A 19052-nucleotide genomic window follows, 5' to 3' on the forward strand; every position below is an offset into this window, starting at 1 on the left:
AAACACTGTTGTTTTGACAAGTAGCAATAAATCACTGATATCGATTAAGGGTGAAATCAGGTTGTACGTGATGTTGAAACTAGCACAACTAAAAAAACACATGGAAATGGGAGATGTCTTTTACCTCACTGATTAGAGGACAACCAGCAGAAGACAGTCAGCTACATTTTGGAGTGAAACATTTAAATGTAGGGGTCGCTAAACAAAGGAACACAACATTTATGTCATCACTCATCGATATCATGTTGAAATCAATTGTGTGAGAGGAGGGAGATGAGGTTGCACGTCCTGTTAAACTAACAGCTCAAAATCCACATGGAATATGGGAGTAATGTGTACATCCCTGGTTAGAGGACAATTTGTAGAAAACAGCTAGCTACATTTTGAAGTGTTGCATTTTGATTCCAGTGGGTCACCAACATGGTAAGTATAACACAACTCTTTTTTTGTTAGTCACTTTTTGTTAAATCACATAAATAGTAACTCTTCCATTTCAGAGCCTGGATTTTCCCCCTGAGGCTAATATCCATATCATGTTGAAATCAATAGAACAGGGGACAAACGTTTAGGGTTCTACATTGTGACATCATTAAAATACTCCTTCTACAATGTTAAAACATTCTACATTGTGACATTATATCATTGATATCATGAAACAACTCCTTCATGTATTTTCTGATGTTTGATCAGATGTCTTTTATCAGAGTATCTCTTGTTACATTGATCACAGCTATAAGGTTTCTCTCCTGTGTGTGTTCTTTGGTGTATCTTCAGTTTGCCAGATTGAACAAAACTCTTGCCACATCGAGTACAGCTATAGGGTTTCTCTCCTGTGTGTCTTCTCTGGTGCATCTTCAGTTCTCCAGATTGAACAAAACTCTTCCCACATTGAGTACAGCTATAGGGTTTCTCTCCTGTGTGTCTTCTTTGGTGTATCGTCAGATGGTTAGATTTTAAAAAAAACTTCCCACATCGAGTACAGCTATAGGGTTTCTCTCCTGTGTGTGTTCTCTGGTGAAGAGTCAGATTGCGCAAGCAAGTAAAACTCTTCCCACACTCATCACAGATATACGATTTCTCTCCTGTGTGTATTCTCTGGTGTGATATCAGGCTGCTTCGATGAGTAAAACACTTCCCACATTGATCACAGCTAAAAGGTTTCTCTCCTGTGCGTGTTCTCTGGTGTAATTTCAGGCTGGTTGAATGAGTAAAACTCTTCCCACATTCATCACAGCTGTATGGTTTCTCTCCTGTGTGTGTTCTCTGGTGTGTTATCAGGTTGATTAGCTGAGTAAAACTCTTCCCACATTGATCACAGCTAAAAGGTTTCTCTCCTGTGTGTGTTCTCTGGTGTAATTTCAGGCTGGTTGAACGAGTAAAACTCTTCCCACATTCATCACAGCTAGAAAGTTTCTCTCCTGTGTGTATTCTCTGGTGTGATATCAGGCTGCTTCGATGAGTAAAACTCTTCCCACATTGATCACAGCTAAAAGGTTTCTCTCCTGTGTGTTTTCTCTGGTGGAATTTCAGGCTGGTTGATTGAGTAAAACTCTTCCCACATTCATCACAGCTATATGGTTTCTCTCCTGTGTGTGTTCTCTGGTGTGTTATCAGGTTGCCTAGTTGAGTAAAACTCTTCCCACATTGATCACAGATATATGGTTTCTCTCCTGTGTGTGTTCTCTGGTGTGTTATCAGGTTGCCTAGTTGAGTAAAACTCTTCCCACATTGATCACAGCTAAAAGATTTCTCTCCTGTGTGTGTTCTCTGGTGTAATTTCAGGCTGGTTGAACAAGTAAAACTCTTCCCACATTCATCACAGCTAGAAAGTTTCTCTCCTGTGTGTATTCTCTGGTGTGATATCAGGCTGCTTCGATGAGTAAAACTCTTCCCACATTCATCACAGCTATAAGATTTCTCTCCTGTGCGTGTTCTTTGGTGTACAATAAGATGGCTAGATGTATCAAAACTCTTCCCACATTGAGTACAGCAATAAGCTTTCTCTACTGTGTGGCTTCTCCGATGAATTTTAATGCCTGATGAGGTGAATCTCTTCCCACAGTCAGAGAGGTTAATTATCTTCCCTGTGGGTCTCTGCTGGTGTTTCTTGAGGAGTTCTGATCTGGAGAGACTCTTCTCTGCCTCATCAGCATCATGAGGTTGTTGAGGCTCCCCAGAGGATCCACGATAGTCCCGTCTCTCTCCTGTGTGAATGACAAAGTCATACAGATGGTTAAAGGCCCACAACAGCAGAAATCCACTGTAAAAGGTGATGCCAACAGCGTAGCCATGATGTTGAACAACAATTGACATCTGTAATGAATGTAATGATTACTTGACATTTGTCTTAAAATGAGCAACAATAGTCATATTTTGTCTTGTTTTCACATTAGTAGTAACATCTAAGATTGGAGGCCCTTTTCTATGTTTGCTGGTGAGAAAAGATTTTTGCTCAGGGGAGTAACCTCCATTACCAGGTTGCTTATGAGTTCATTTCACATTACTTTGGATTATAATTGTAAGGCTCGTTTTAATGTTCTATTTAATATAATGTTTGTGTCGTCATCGCAAATCAACCGCTTTGTACTTAAAAAACACTTCAACCAGTAAAATGCTCTTTGGCTTTTCCATCAGCCTGACAATGAGGGTTTGTACACTGTTTGCCAAATTGGCCCATAACTTCACCTAACAACAACATAGACCTACTGTAGGACCCATAACTTCACCTAACAATAACATAGACCTACTGTAGGACCCATAACTTCACCTAACAATAACATAGACCTACTGTAGGATCCATAACTTCACCTAACAACAACATAGACCTACTGTAGGATCCATAACTTCACCTAACAACAACATAGACCTACTGTAGGACCCATAACTTCACCTAACAATAACATCGACCTACTGTAGGACCCATAACTTCACCTAACAATAACATAGACCTACTGTAGGACCCATAACTACACCTAACAATAACATCGACCTACTGTAGGACCCATAACTTCACCTAACAATAACATAGACCTACTGTAGGATCCATAACTTCACCTAACAATAACATCGACCTACTGTAGGACCCATAACTTCACCTAACAATAACATAGACCTACTGTAGGACCCATAACTACACCTAACAACAAATATAGGAAAATAGCTCTGTGTGTTGTACAATAGCCTATCCATCAAGGAACAGTTCTCTACACATTATGAGCTAAGTATCTCTGTTTCCAAACGGACTAACGAGACCCTACAGTAAATCAAGCAGACAATAACACATTATAAACATCAATTTGTTAGGGATGTTGGATCCAACGTGGAGCACGGCATAACTGTCTTTACCAGAGTAATGAATGAAGAAGCACTTTGGTTGTTGTTGCATGTCGTGATGTTTGTAATTTGACTGTCATTCAGAAAAGTATTTCCTGGATCTTCTGATAGTTGATCATGTGACTGTAACTAAACATCTACAGTATTAAGTATTATGTGTAATTATTGAAGAACTGCGTTAATGACAGTATCCATTTGAGTGTTGTCAATAAAGCTAAGATTAAAAAAAAAAAAAAATGTATTTCACCTTTATTTAACCAGGTAGGCTAGTTGAGAACAAGTTCTCATTTACAACTGCAACCTGGCCAAGATAAAGCAAAGCAGTGCGACAAAAACAACAGAGTTACACGTTGGATAAACAAACGAACAGTCAATAACACAATAGAAAAATCTATATATAGTGTGTGCAAATGGAGTACGGAGGTAAGGCAATAAATAGGCCATAGTAGTGAAGTAATTACAATTTAACACTGGAGTGATAGATGTTCAAGTAGAAATACTGGTGTGCAAAAGAGCAAAAAAACGTAAATAAAAACATGGGGATGAGGTAGGCAGTTGGATGGGCTATTTACAGATGGGCAATTTACAGATGGGCTGTGTACAGCTGCAGCGATCGGTAAGCTGCTCAGATAGCTGATGCTTGAAGTTAGTGAGGGAGATATATGTCTCCAACTTCAGCGATTTTTGCAATTCGTTGCAGTCATTGGCAGCAGAGAACTGGAAGGAAAGGCGGCCAAAGGAGGTGTTGGCTTTGGGGATGACCAGTGAGATATACCTCCTGGAGCGCGTGCTATGGGTGGGTGTTGCTATGGTGACCAGTGAGCTGAGTGAAGTCGGCCTAGCAAAGACTTATAGATGACCTGGAGCCAGTGGGTTTGGCGACGAATATGTATACCAGGTCGATTAGAAAGGCCTGCTCGCAGAAGTGTTCTAGGGAGCATGTGACAGTGATGAGGGGTGGCCGTTTGACCGCAAACCCATAACGGATGCAGGCGATGAGGCAGTGATCGCTGAGATCCTGATTGAAAACAGCAGAGGTGTATTTGGAGGGCAAGTTGGTCAGGATAATATCTATGAGGGTGCCCATGTTTACAGATTTAGGGGTTGTACCTGGTGGGTTCCTTGATAATTTGTGTGAGATTGAGGGCATCTAGCTTGAATTGTAGGACGGCCGGGGTGTTAACCTCACTAGGGTAGGGGGCACTGTTTTCACCTCCGGATGAAAAGCGTGCCAAAGTAAACTTGGTAGATTTGGATAGAAAACACTCTAAAGTTCCCAAAACAATGTCTGTGAGTATAACAGAACTGATATGACAGGCGAAAACCTGAGAAAAATACATCCAGGAAGTGGGATTTGTTGTTGTTGTAGTTTTCCATTGACTGCCTATACAGATTCCATTGACTTAGGTCTCAAATTGCACTTCCTAGGGCTTCCACTAGATGTCAACAGTCTTTAGAAATAGTTTCAGGCTTGCATCCTGAAAAATGAGAGTGTAAGACCACTCTGAATGAGTGGACCATTCAGTATCTCAGAGATTTTTCATGCGCGAGACCGAGAGCGCACCTTTCTTGTTTACCTTTTATATTGACGACGTTATTGTCCGGTTGAAATGTTATATATTATTTAGGCTAAAAACAACCTGAGGATTGATTATAAACATCGTTTGACATGTTTCTACGAACTTTACTGATACTTTTCGGATTTTTCGTCTGGCTGTTGTGATTGCCTTTGAGCCTGTGGATTACTGAACAAAACGCATGAACAAAACGGAGGTTTTTGGATATAAAGAGAGACTTTATCGAACAAAACAAACATTTATTGAGTAAATGGGAGTCTTGTGAGTTGCAACGATATGAAGATCATCAAAAGTAAGTGATTCATTTTATCGCTATTTCTGACTTGTGTAACTCCTCTACTTGGCTGGTAACTGTTACTAATGATTTGTCTGCTGGGCGCTGTTCTCAGATAATCGCATGGTATGCTTTCACGGTAAAGCCTTTTTGAAATCTGACACCGTGGTTTGATTAACAAGAAGTTCATCTTTAAACCGATGTATAACACTTGAATGTTTTATGAATTCTTATAATGAGTATTTCTGTTTTTGAATTTGGTGCTCTGCAATTTCACTGGATGTTGGCCATGTGGGACGGTAGCGTCCCACACCCCCTAGAGAGGTTAAGCATATCCCAGTTTAGGTCACCTAACAGAACAAACTCTGAAGATAGATGGGGGCCAATCAATTCACATATGGTGTCCAGGGCAGCTGGGAGCTGAGGGGGGGTCTGTAACAGGCGGCAACAGTGAGAGACTTATTTCTGGAGATTCATTTTTTTTATTAAAAGCTCGAACTGTTTGGGCTTAGACCTGGAAAGTATGATAGAACATTGCAGGCCATCTCTGCAGTAGATTGCAACTCCTCTCATTTTGATGGAAAATGTTGTAGTTGGGGATGGAAATTTCAGAATTTTTGGTGACCTTCCAAAGCCAGGATTCAGACACGGCAAGGACATCAAGGTTGGCGGAGTGTGCTAAAGCAGTGAGTAAAACAAACTTAGGGAGGAGGCTTCTGATGTTAACATGCATGAAACAAAGGCTTTTACGGTTACAGAAGTCAACAAATGAGAGCGCCTGGGGACACACAGGGCCTGGGATAACGTCTACATCACCAGAGGAGTAGGATGAGGGTACGGCAAAAGGCTTTCAGAACTGGTCGGCTCCCTCTAGTCAGGTTATAGTGACGACTGGCTCCCTCCCTCTAGTCAGGTTATAGTGATGACTGGCTCCCTCTAGTCAGGTTATAGTGATGACTGGCTCCCTCCCTCCAGTCAGGTTATAGTGATGACTGGCTCCCTCCCTCTAGTCAGGTTATAGTGATGACTGGCTCGCTCCCTCTAGTCAGGTTATAGTGATGACTGGCTCCCTCCCTCTAGTCAGGTTATAGTGATGACTGGCTCCCTCCCTCTAGTCAGGTTATAGTGATGACTGGCTCCCTCCCTCTAGTCAGGTTATAGTGATGACTGGCTCCCTCCCTCTAGTCAGGTTATAGTGACGACTGGCTCCCTCTAGTCAGGTTATAGTGATGACTGGCTCCCTCTAGTCAGGTTATAGTGATGACTGGCTCCCTCCCTCTAGTCAGGTTATAGTGATGACTGGCTCCCTCCCTCTAGTCAGGTTATAGTGATGACTGGCTCCCTCTAGTCAGGTTATAGTGATGACTGGCTCCCTCCCTCTAGTCAGGTTATAGTGATGACTGGCTCCCTCCCTCTAGTCAGGTTATAGTGATGACTGGCTCCCTCTAGTCAGGTTATAGTGATGACTGGCTCCCTCCCTCTAGTCAGGTTATAGTGATGACTGGCTCCCTCCCTCTAGTCAGGTTATAGTGATGACTGGCTCCCTCCCTCTAGTCAGGTTATAGTGATGACTGGCTCCCTCTAGTCAGGTTATAGTGATGACTGGCTCCCTCTAGTCAGGTTATAGTGATGACTGGCTCCCTCCCTCTAGTCAGGTTATAGTGATGACTGGCTCCCTCCCTCTAGTCAGGTTATAGTGATGACTGGCTCCCTCCCTCTAGTCAGGTTATAGTGATGACTGGCTCCCTCCAGTCATTTGTGTTTAAATTATTTAATCAAACAGCGTGCTTAAAGCATCAGACAAGTTCAGTACATACAGTTGATTTTATAAAAACACATGGGGCGATTTGTAGAAAGAACAGATGACTCTTGGTTGACCAAGATGTATTTTAGTTGGGGACAGCACTAGAACATGATTTTGGGGCTCCCGAGTGGCGCAGCGGACACTGCATCTCAGTGCTTGAGGCTTCACTACAGACACCCTGGTTCAAATCCAGGCTGTATCACTACCGGCCGTGATTTGGAGTCCCATAGGGCGGCGCACAATTGGCCCAGCGGTGTCCGGGGTAGGCAGTCATTGTAAATAAGAATTTGTTCTTAACTGACTTGCCTAGTTAAATAAAGGTTACATTTAAATACATTTAAAAAATAGAGTTTCATGACAATCCATTTTTTACAAATCCGGCAAGGCACCAATTTTGAGAAGGGTTTAAAACAAAGGTTTCAAACCAATTCATGAATGTAATTGAATCTAGGTATGTCTTGCCTTTAATGTGATGGCATGAAAAACAATTGGCTGAATATTATACAATGACTTAACAGCTCTAATAATTTGCCTCCACAGGAAATCTACACTGGCAGTTATAGAATATACTATATATCCTAGAAACCTGGTTAAACTATCATTATGACATCATGGATGAATTCTAGAATATACTATATAGCCTAGAAACCTGGTTAAACTATCATTATGACATCATGGATGAATTCTAGAATATACTATATAGCCTAGAAACCTGGTTAAACTATCATTATGACATCATGGATGAATTCTAGAATATACTATATAGCCTAGAAACCTGGTTAAACTATCATTATGACATCATGGATGAATTCTAGAATATACTATATATCCTAGAAACCTGGTTAAACTATCATTATGACATCATGGATGAATTCTAGAATATACTATATATCCTAGAAACCTGGTTAAACTATCATTATGACATCCTGGATGAATAAATTTGAGTGGTTACACTCCTCCTTCCCCCATCCCTCAGCTGTTTACCAAACCAAGCCTCTGGGCAGCCATTTTGTTACTGTTGAAAAAACCCACACAACCCAGCAATCTGCAGTTCATACAACAACAAAGCTGTCATTCCACCACTGTTTTGGTTATAAGATGATTATGGGGCTGGAGAAATGTAACTACTTTCAAATTCATAGACAGACCTATGGATGCAAGGACTGACCATCCATGATATCAACATTATAGTTTTAACCATGTTGAGGCTATACAGTGTTGATTTACATTGTTTCTAGACATTGGAGTAAAAAAAGCTTATTTGGGGATCTGATTGGGTAAACTGGTGAACTAAGCTCATGAGGCATGTGTTATATTCTTCAACAATCAATGGCTATAAATTAATAATTTAAAAGTCACAATATGGATGTAGCTATTGCATATTTCCGCTTTAACACCACACATCAGTTCAACAACTGCAGAGTTTGTGCCTCTGTTTTTAAGACAGTACTTACTAGTGTTAATCAGGGAACGGTTTCTCAAAACCATCTTATGGCTAAGTTCACCGTTAGAACCATTGGACGTCTTAAGATGCGTTTGGGAAACCGGGCCCAGATGTCCAGTTTCCTCCTTTATCGATGTAACAGTCATCTCCTCCTCATCTTTCACTCCATAAACTGCATCCTCCTCTTCTTTTACTGTAACATCCTCCTCCTCTTTCACTCTGAACGCGTCTTTTTCTTCTTTCACAGTAACAGCCTCACCCTCTACTTCTTGTTTTACTGTGATATTCTCTTCTTTAGCAGGAGAGTAGATCAGTGACCGCATGGTTGGGAATGTTAGCTAGCTAGGCTAATGCTAACTTAACCAGCCTGCTAGCTGAATAATAACAACAACACCGTAAATATGAAATTAAATCGGATAACTAACTAGACGACAGAAGAGGGTTTAAAACACAGTGGCTAATATACACTAACGCGTCTAAAGAGCTTTATTGTTCGGCTATTTTGTCTAGCAAGCTACCGTGGTGTCTGACTAACTGTTGCTGCTGTTGAAAGAAGAGTTCCGTCCACTACATTATACGTCACACCAACAGCATCGCGTTAAATTCCCAGACCGCCATCTGCTGACTGGAGTGGGTAACGCAGTTGAGTAAAATGTATATTTTGTCAGACAAAAAGTTAAAGGGTAGGAATAAGGGACATCGCTGGTCATAAAATATTCATTACTTTCTTCAGCAATACTAGGAGAGAGGGGTACCCCTACACAGAACTGAACTGGATCTAAGATGGCGGACAGAAATACTAGGAGAGAGGCGTACCCCTACACAGAACTGAACTGGATCAAAGATGGAGGACAGAAATACTAGGAGAGAGGGATACCCCTACACAGAACTGAACTGGATCAAAGATGGCGGACAGAAACACTAGGAGAGAGGGGAACCCCTACACAGAACTGAACTGGATCAAAGATGGCGGACAGAAATACTAGGATGGAAGCAAATGTAAGGGATTATAACGTCATAACGAATCATGCAGAAACATGTACAGTTGACAGAAATGTTAGTTAATGTAGAGACAAACGATTATGCATTTTCTTATCATAAAGTTTATTTACGAAAATCGCGATTTAGCCAGCTAGCTGAATAGCTAACATTAGCCAGCTAACGGACTAGCTAACATTAAACAGCTAGCTGACTAGCTAACATTAACCAGCTAGCTGACTAGCTAACATTAACCAGCTAGCTGACTAGCTAACATTAGCCAGCTAGCTGACTAGCTAACATTAACCAGCTAGCTGACTAGCTAACAATAACCAGCTAGCTGACTAGCTAACATGAACCAACTAGCTGACTAGCTAACATTAGCCAGCTAGCTGACTAGCATTATGGGTGTTGTGACATGAGTATGTAATTGTCATTCTGGTTGTTTTAGGGACTCCTGAAACAACCAGCAAACCAGGCTGTTGTTTTGTGAAACAGTGAATGTATAGAATCTAGCCAGCTGAAGAATTTACTGAAAATTGAATGTACAATTGTGTTAGCTTGCCTTGCTGATATTTGCCATGCAGATAGATGAAATAACGTAGCTAGCTATGTTCTTGCTTATTGTGCAGTGGATGATTAAAATACCTGTATGCCTATGGATGTGTAGCTAGCTATCTAGCCGATCTGTGTATGGACCCAAACGTTTGGTATACATATTAGTTCAAAACCTATGAACCTCAGCTATCATAGCCAGTTGTATCAACTTCAAAACAGCCTGAATGACATTAATGAAGCCTATGGATTGAGTAGAATATAATATCATGTTGTGCCAAGGATGCAAGTCGTATATACATGTAGTTATTACCATGCATGAGATCCCCACATTGTAGCCTGTACATTTAACATATTCACTGATCATGTACTCTACCTTGGCAAATAAAGGTGCAGTTTAGGTATGAATGTCTTTGAGATTATTTTTCAGTCATATCCAATACCAGGAGTATCAAATTCCAGTCTTTGAATGACGCTGTGTCTGCATGCATGTATTACAATTATACACTTCAACAGTGTTTACCAATCTTGGTCCTGGGACATCAATGGTTACACATTGTAACTAATAGACTAGAAACAGGATTTAACTAGTTAATTCATATATACAGAAATATAATGTTAAAAAACAGAACACTACACTTCCTATGCATCATGTAAATACTCTAACACTGGTTCATCTCAACATCTAATGCTCTTCATCTGCATTGATCTGATAAACACAGGATAGGTGGAGTATTTCATCACATTACACTTCATTTCAACCAGTAGAGAATGTGAAACGCTTTATTGAAAAGCTCATTATCCAAGTGTTATAAATACAAGTTTAATCTGTACTTCAATGCACATCTGTTGTGCATTATAAAAACAGAGGAAGAAAGAGGAGGTGGTGAGAGAGGTGTAAAAGACAGAAAGGGAAAGAGGTAAGCACATAGGAGCAGGGAAGGCAGCACATGATTAATGAATCACAGTGCTACATAAATATTCTCTCAGTTCATCACAATTACATAATAGTGTCTCTCGTCGACCCAAAGGTTCTTAAAAGCAGGTGAGGTGGCGATGATGGGATTGGGGGTTGGCCTCCTCTCACATCAAAACATATCTGCAGACGAGAGACAGATGGAGAGAGAGAGCATGTTTAAACCTTGTGTTTTTATTTTTTATTCTAACATTGTTAGTCATCAATCAGGAGGTGAAATGTAAAACTGACCTTGGATCATTAACTCTGGGACTACTGCATCTCTATCTGTATTTCAATGTAAAGCATCTCTTTAATAATACTTCCTGTATAATATAAACTGACCTGGGATCATTAACTCTGGGACTACTGCATCTCTATCTGTATTTCAATGTAAAGCATCTCTTTAATAATACTTCCTGTATAATATAAACTGACCTGGGATCATTAACTCTGGGACTACTGCATCTCTATCTGTAATTCAATGTAAAGCATCTCTTTAATAATACTTCCTGTTGACCTGACCAAGTGACCTCTCACCTCTGATCATGCTGTGCCCTCTATGTAGCCAGTTCAGATGCAGGAGGGGTTCACCGACACAGCTGATATAACCTAGAGGATTTAGGGAGAAGAGGAGAGAGGGATGAAGTGAAGGAGAGAGACTGTTATTGAGAAAATAAGGTAGTTAAAGCGACAGTGTTCAACAGGAATCTGTGTGTGGCCTCACCTGGTGTCCACACCAAACTAAGTGACTGCAGAGTACTTTATGCTGAAAAACATGAACGGACACACGAGGACAAACAATACAGCGTAGTTATAGAAATAATTAAGTGTCTTACTATTCTCCATGGTTGGCCCTCTTGCCTATTCTTTGAAGGTGGAAGGAGCCACAGTTATACACCTGAGCCTGTTTACTGCACAACACAATCCATCAATCAGATTGATACATGAGTGTGTAGGTGTGGGTTATAGGGTGTCTAATTGTTCTACATTTTTTCAATATGGGTGATTTAAAATAGCCTGTTTTGTTTTTGCACAGACATCACACCCTTACCTAAACAGCACCCTCACCTGAGAAGTAGAAATCAAAGGGAGAGAAACTGTGAATTGAATAACTGCAGTTGACATAGCTCAGTAAATGGAAGAATACTCTTATTGCAATGTGAATGGCTCTTAAAAGAGCTTTTGGTTGTGCATAGTGTAGTCTATGGTGTTGCCAGGGAACAGCACCCTCTTTGAAGAAGTAGGAGGTGAAGATCTCCTGCACACGGATTGCCTCTCTTGCTGCGTTGTTGGACCCCATCATTGAAACATCCTGCAGAGCAGCAGACTCCTCCTCTGGCACACGGCGGCGAGCTGCAGATCCCCTCCTGGTCCTCGTGTCCATCCTCATGAAGTTACGCAGGACACAGGTAGCCTTCACACACCTGAATTCCTCCAGGAGGCAGTCCCAGATGACCCTGGTCACCCAACCTTGCAGTGCCCTACACGGTAACTGTAGGCAATCGTTATGAAGGAATCTCCAGTTACAAGGTATCTGTAGGAATATGGAAGACAATGTAATTATTAGACTGTTACATCACCAGGTCATTGTGGATTACTAAAGTATAATATCCCTGATAACAAATCATGATAACATTGGATTGATAGATGCATGGGCACACATATGTACATGTGTAGCATGTGACAATAACAGAATCATATCAAGGATGGCATCACAAATGAATACATAAATACCACTTGAAGCTTGATGATGAGTTTGAATCATTTGAATCAACTGTGCAGTGTGAAGGCAAAAACAACAATGTGCCCCTCTGAGTCCCCAGGACTGAGAACCACTGCTCTTCATTGGGACCTCTTCATATGTAGACTGGCTTTCATAGAGCTCTTTATCTGAGGACAGAAAACCTCACAAGAAACAGACTTCATTATAGTCAGATTACACCACACTGAATATTATGTTACTATTATCTCCGTCCTCACTTCTAGGGACAGGAACTACACAAAAGTACCTGCCCTATCCAGAATAGCCTCCTCTCTCACTGACAGTTGGGGCTGCTATCCTTTCACCCTCTTCCATGGCTGTTAGCTAGCTACCTACAAATGCATGTGGAGTTTGTTTTTTACAGTGATAAATAGATAGCTAGCTAATATGAAGTTAGGTAGCTGGTGATATTTAATTATATCTATACAGAATGTGATATTTAATTCTATCTAGCTATCTATCTATACAGAATGTGTAGTTGGCTAGATAGCTAGCTCATTTAGCAGCTCATTTGAGTTAGCCTGCACTGTAGCTAGTTAGCTAATAATACAGCGTTTTTTTTTTACATTTTCAAAATCTATTTACTTACTTACTTGAATAGGTTCTCCCAGCCATGTGGACAATTGGAAACAGGGCAGTAAAGTTTGTCACCAGAGCGTTTTAGAGGATATTACTATTGAACTATATACCCATTTAAGAACCAGACCTTCATACAAACTTGCTCTGCTGAATTCTTGACGGAGTCACAATGGGCGGCCTAAGAGGCATCTAGTCCATCTGCTGACTGGACGCAGTTCAGTAAAATGTACATTTTATCTTCAGACAACAAGTTAAAGTGTAGGAAGCATGAGTTTTTACTCAGCAGTGTAACAACACAGTGTGGTTAAAGACTTAGTAACTGAGTTCTAGTCACGATCTGGTTCCCTATAAGGACAAACAGTTATGTTTCTGTTTTAAATTTACAAAATTAAAAGGACATTTTAAATGTTTTCTTTACTCAAGTATGACAATTGGGTACTTTTTTCACCACTGTATTTTTATAAAGATCCCTTGCGTCATGCAGCCATTCCTCTGGGTAACCCCGCTGTCTGAAACACTCAGACAGCCATTCCTCTGTGTAACCCCGCTGTCTGAAACACTCATCCAGCCATTTCTCTGGGTAACCCCGCTGTCTGAAACACTCATCCAGCCATTCCTCTGGGTAACCCCGCTGTCTGAAACACTCATCCAGCCATTCCTCTGTGTAACCCCGCTGTCTGAAACACTCATCCAGCCATTCCTCTGGGTAACCCCGCTGTCTGAAACACTCATCCAGCCGTTCCTCTGGGTAACCCCGCTGTCTGAAACACTCATCCAGCCATTCCTCTGGGTAACCCCGCTGTCTGAAACACTCATCCAGCCATTCCTCTGGGTAACCCCGCTGTCTGAAACACTCATCCAGCCATTCCTCTGGGTAACCCCGCTGTCTGAAACACTCATCCAGCCATTCCTCTGGGTAACCACGCTGTCTGAAACACTCATCCAGACGTTCCTCTGGGTAAACCCGCTGTCTGAAACACTCATCCAGCCATTCCTCTGGGTAACCCCGCTGTCTGAAACACTCATCCAGCCATTCCTCTGGGTAACCCCGCTGTCTGAAACACTCATCCAGCCATTCCTCTGGTTAACCACGCTGTCTGAAACACTCATCCAGCCGTTCCTCTGGGTAACCCCACTGTCTGAAACACTCATTCAGCCATTCCTCTGGGTAACCCCGCTGTGTGAAACACTCATCCAGCCATTCCTCTGGGTAACCCCGCTGTCTGAAACACTCAGACAGTCAGCTTGTTTGTCATAGTCACTCTGTGTACTACAAATCCTGTGTATGCAACTTTATTGGCTGATGGGGAGGATCTCTTTTAGGGGTGTAGGGTGGAAGCTGACTCCGCGTAACAGGGAATTCCTGTCCATCGGCTTCCTGTATACGTCTGTGCTAAAGCCACCCCCGTCCCTCTTAATCAAAATGTCCAGATAACTTGTTTCATGCACATGAAAGGTGAGGGTGAATTTCAGATGTTCACTGCTTGTATTGATGAAGGAGTGGAATCGATGAAGTTTCTCTGCTGTCCCCTGGAATAGAAGGAACTCGTCATCAATGAAGACTTTTTCAGAGCCTGGTGAGGTGCTAGAATGGTTTGTTAGGGCTGACAATCACATTTTCTCTAACAACCCCACATACATATTGGCATAATTAGATGCTATTTTTTTTTAACTACAATGACCATAATGCACTGCGTGCCTACTTGTCTTGTCTGTGTTTATTTTACACCTGCTTTGTAAAAGAGACAGAAGAATGCACAATGGTCAATGCTATCTGGGATCCTTGGTACATCCCTACCCTAAACCCTAACCTTAACCCCTACCTTAACCATTTTAAATGTCAACTTCAACGGGCTATGGACGTCCCAAGGATGTATCTCTACCTGAAAATACATGATCTAAGTGATTGATAGTTGGTATTCAGCAGTCATAAAGCCTTATTTACTTTAATGAACTACTAAATTAGTGATTTTGTCAGACAGCAGCTCTACACTTTATTGACTGACTGATCCATTCATCCTTCCATCCCTCCTCAGCCTTCCTCTCCTCTGAAGACCCAGTGAGGGTGGAGCTCAGTCAGAGAGCTGTTGAGGGACTGGTTAGGAAGAACACTTCTACAGCCAGAGAGGTGAGAGGTCACACATGGTTTAGATGGTAAATATTTATGTCCCCTTAGTGGTTCATCACATCAGCAAAAGGGAATATATTCCATCATCTATGTTTATTTACATTAGTGCAAATTGTCCACTGATATTGGTGTAATTTCTCACCCCTTTTGGCTGTATGAAAGTTAATTTCCCCTCAGACACACACATTTGTTCTTTGATATTATGAAGGTCATTTGTGTCAAATGTACTTTTCCCCTCATTCACCCCATCTCTTTTCATTACTTATGCATATTCAGTGGCCTGACTGTGTCAAAGGCCCATCCTGGTAGATCTGAACCTAATGCAGCTTGGAGTGATCAGATGACAGAAGTCACATTTAGGTGCCAGGTGTAACTGAGGCCATAGATGCTCCATATCCATTACTTTGAGTGTTGTATATAATATGACTAAATGTGTTTCTGTGTTGCAGGGACAGTCAATAAATGGAACAGCAAGGCCACAGAACATGACATAAGCAGAGCTGTGGGAGACCACCTCAAGCCCCTGGTAGAGCCGGGGGTGGTGTTTACCACTCCACTACACCTTCAGCAGGCTGGAAAAGTGGGATTGATACTGTTTTCATACTAAGATGGACCAGGAGTCTGTTGATTGGTCAGTCATTGGGTTAATTTGTTGAAATCAAATCAAGCTTTATTTATACAGCACATTTCAGACATGGATGCAACACAATGGCTTCACAGGAAAAAATTACAAAAATGAAAATAAACAGAAATATTTAGTAAACAACAAACAGAAGGATAAAAAACAATAACTGAAAGACTAATGAGCATTGTAAGGAAATGCCATTGATTAAAATATCAACAATATGATGCAATATCCAACCCAAAATATAACTTGTTTTTTAGGAGGGGCTCTGAAAGACACTATGGGGGTGTCCACTGGAAGTTGACTAGTAACAACAACTGGGACCTAAAAGACACCCACCATGAGACCCACTAAATCTGCCCAAGAAGAGACAAACAGAAGAAAAACCCACACCAAACTTAAAGACAGGAAGTAAACCAAAAAGGTGGAGCAACTAAAGGTGTTGACTCTCCACATGTATCAAGACAACTGGAGCACTGGGCCAGACACTCTTAAATAGAACCTGGACCAGCTCAGGTGAAACACCTTCCCACTAACGAGATGGACAAGCCAGCACAGGTGTAACACATACTGACTAACGAGGTGACACCAATCAGTGCGTCCTACGTGCTAACGGGCTGTACGTGCTAACGAGCTAGACGTGCTAACGAGCTAGACGAGCTGACGTGCTAGACGTGCTAACGAGCTAGACGTGCTAACGGGCTAGACGGGCTAACGAGCTAGACGGGCTAACGAGCGAGAAGTGTCAACAATTAAAAACAAGAAAAACACATTTCTAAATAATAATATACAAACAAAATATTTTTTTATCCTTTTTCTTACTATAGAATCCTAAAACTCACTAGCTTCTAGAACTCTCATCTTCCTAAAACTCACTAGCTTCTAGAACTCTCGTCTTCCTAAAACTCACTAGCTTCTAGAACTCTCGTCTTCCTAAAACTCACTAGCTTCTAGAACTCTCGTCTTCCTAAAACTCACTAGCTTCTAGAACTCTCGTCTTCCTAAAACTCACTAGCTTCTAGAACTCTCGTCTTCCTAAAACTCACTAGCTTCTAGAACTCTCGTCTTTCTAAATACCACTAGCTTCTAGAACTCTCGTCTTCCTAAATACCACTAGCTTCTAGAACTCTCGTCCCCTTGGAACCCAAACAAAACTCATCTCCAATACGGAAAAACGTGCAGTCAAAATAAATTGTAATGCACTGACAAAACACAAATCTTTTTGACTGCCCACCCTTGAGACAATCAGAAACCAAGTTGTCCTCACCACAGACATGTCTGATTTCAAGAGGAAACTCCTGCAATATCCGTAGTAGCGGAGCTTCTCTCTCTTTTCAGGGTTCACTAGATAGGCATGTTGTTGGATCGGGGCCCAGTCCCCAATGTCATGCTCTAGTACATTTGGGTTGGCACATCTGAGAATGAACACTGATATTCTAAAAGCAGGGCAGCAATGTCAATATAAATTGTACCAAAAATTGTCAGTTGGTTGCATAAATAATTATGATTACTAAATCTTACATGAATATTAAACATGAAATATAAAAACCAAATGTACACCCCTTTGTTAATATGTATTAGCAATAATTCACTTAATGGTATAAATAAAATGTATCTTTTGTCAGGCTGAATGTTTGAGTCCTGCTTCTTCAGTAGTGGAATAAAGACAATTAGTACTTGAATGTTGTAAATAAATACTGGAGTGATGTAGGATTGCTCATATAATTGATTATTATACTGTGACTATGTGTTTAGGCTGTAAGTATGTTGAAATTAAATTGTTTTCTTTTCAACTTTCACTTTCAACTAAAACCAAACTTATATTGTATGTCGGGCAAAGTCTTATTTTCAACGACATTTTGCTAGGTGAGATATCCCCCAATGTCACAGTTTAAACGGGTCCAAATCAAACAGAAACAGTTTGTGATAAATTGAAAACCTAAACATAAAATGTAAAACATCTGCAACAATAATCATATTACTTGTATTATTTAAAACAAGCACCTTATAAAACTGTACAAGCACCAAAAACGCTGTTGTTTTGACAAGTAGCAATAAATCACTGATATCGATTAGGGGGGAAATCAGGTTGTACATGCTGTTGAAACTAACACAACTAAAAAATAAACATGGAAATGGGAGATGTATTTTACCTCACTAGAGGACAACCTGCAGAAGACAGTCAGCTACATTTTGGAGTGATGCATTTAAATGTAGGGGTTGCTAAACAAAGGAACGCAACACTTATTTGTCATAACTCATCGATATCATGTTGAAATCAATTGTGCCGAGAGGAGGTTGCGCGTCCTGTTAAAACTAACAGCTCAAAAATCACACGGAATCTGGGAATAATGTGTACATCCCTGGTTAGAGGACAATTTATAGAAAACAGCTAGCTACATTTTGAAGTGATGCATTTTGATTCCAGTGGGTCACCAACGTGGTAAGTGTAACACAACTCTATTTTTGTTAGTCACTTTTTGTTAAATCTCATAAATAGTAACTCTTCCATTTTAGAGCCTGGATTTTCCCCCTGAGGCTAATATCCATATCATGCTGAAATCAATAGAACAGGGGACAAACGTTTAGGGTTCTACATTGTGACATCATTAAAATACTCCTACTACAATGTTAAAACATTCTACATTTTATTTCATTGATATCATGAAACAACTCCTTCATGAATTTTCTGATGTTTAATCAGAGATCTTTTATCAGAGTATCTCTTCCCACATTGATTACAGCTATGAGATTTCTCTCCTGTGTGTGTTCTCTGATGTGATACCAGGCTGTTTGACTGAGTAAAACTCTTCCCACATTCACCACAGCTATAAGGTTTCTCTCCTGTGTGTGTTCTCTGATGTGATACCAGGTTGGTTGACTGAGTAAAAGTCTTCCCACATTGATTACAGCTATAAGGTTTCTCTCCTGTGTGTATTCTCTGGTGTAAAGTCAGATAGAAAGATGTAGTAAAACTCTTCCCACATTGATCACAGCTATAAGGTTTCTCTCCTGTGTGTCTTCTCTGGTGCACT

General features: G+C 40.9%; 1 protein-coding gene across 1 annotated transcript in view; it reads right to left on the bottom strand.

Moving 5' to 3' along the window:
- Positions 1 to 564: 564 nt before the first annotated feature.
- The window catches only part of LOC145876065 (uncharacterized), a 28066-nt gene continuing 9578 nt past the window's right edge, over positions 565 to 19052 (bottom strand). Inside the window, exon 2 of the mRNA XM_082971837.1 lies at positions 565 to 2260. Coding sequence (XP_082827963.1) covers positions 649 to 2260 — 1612 coding nt within the window. The 3' untranslated portion in view covers positions 565 to 648. The remainder of the gene's footprint in view (positions 2261 to 19052) is intronic.

Source organism: Salmo salar, unplaced genomic scaffold, assembly GCF_965601325.2.
Source record: "Salmo salar unplaced genomic scaffold, fSalSal1 ptg000432l, whole genome shotgun sequence".
NCBI lineage: Eukaryota > Metazoa > Chordata > Actinopteri > Salmoniformes > Salmonidae > Salmo > Salmo salar.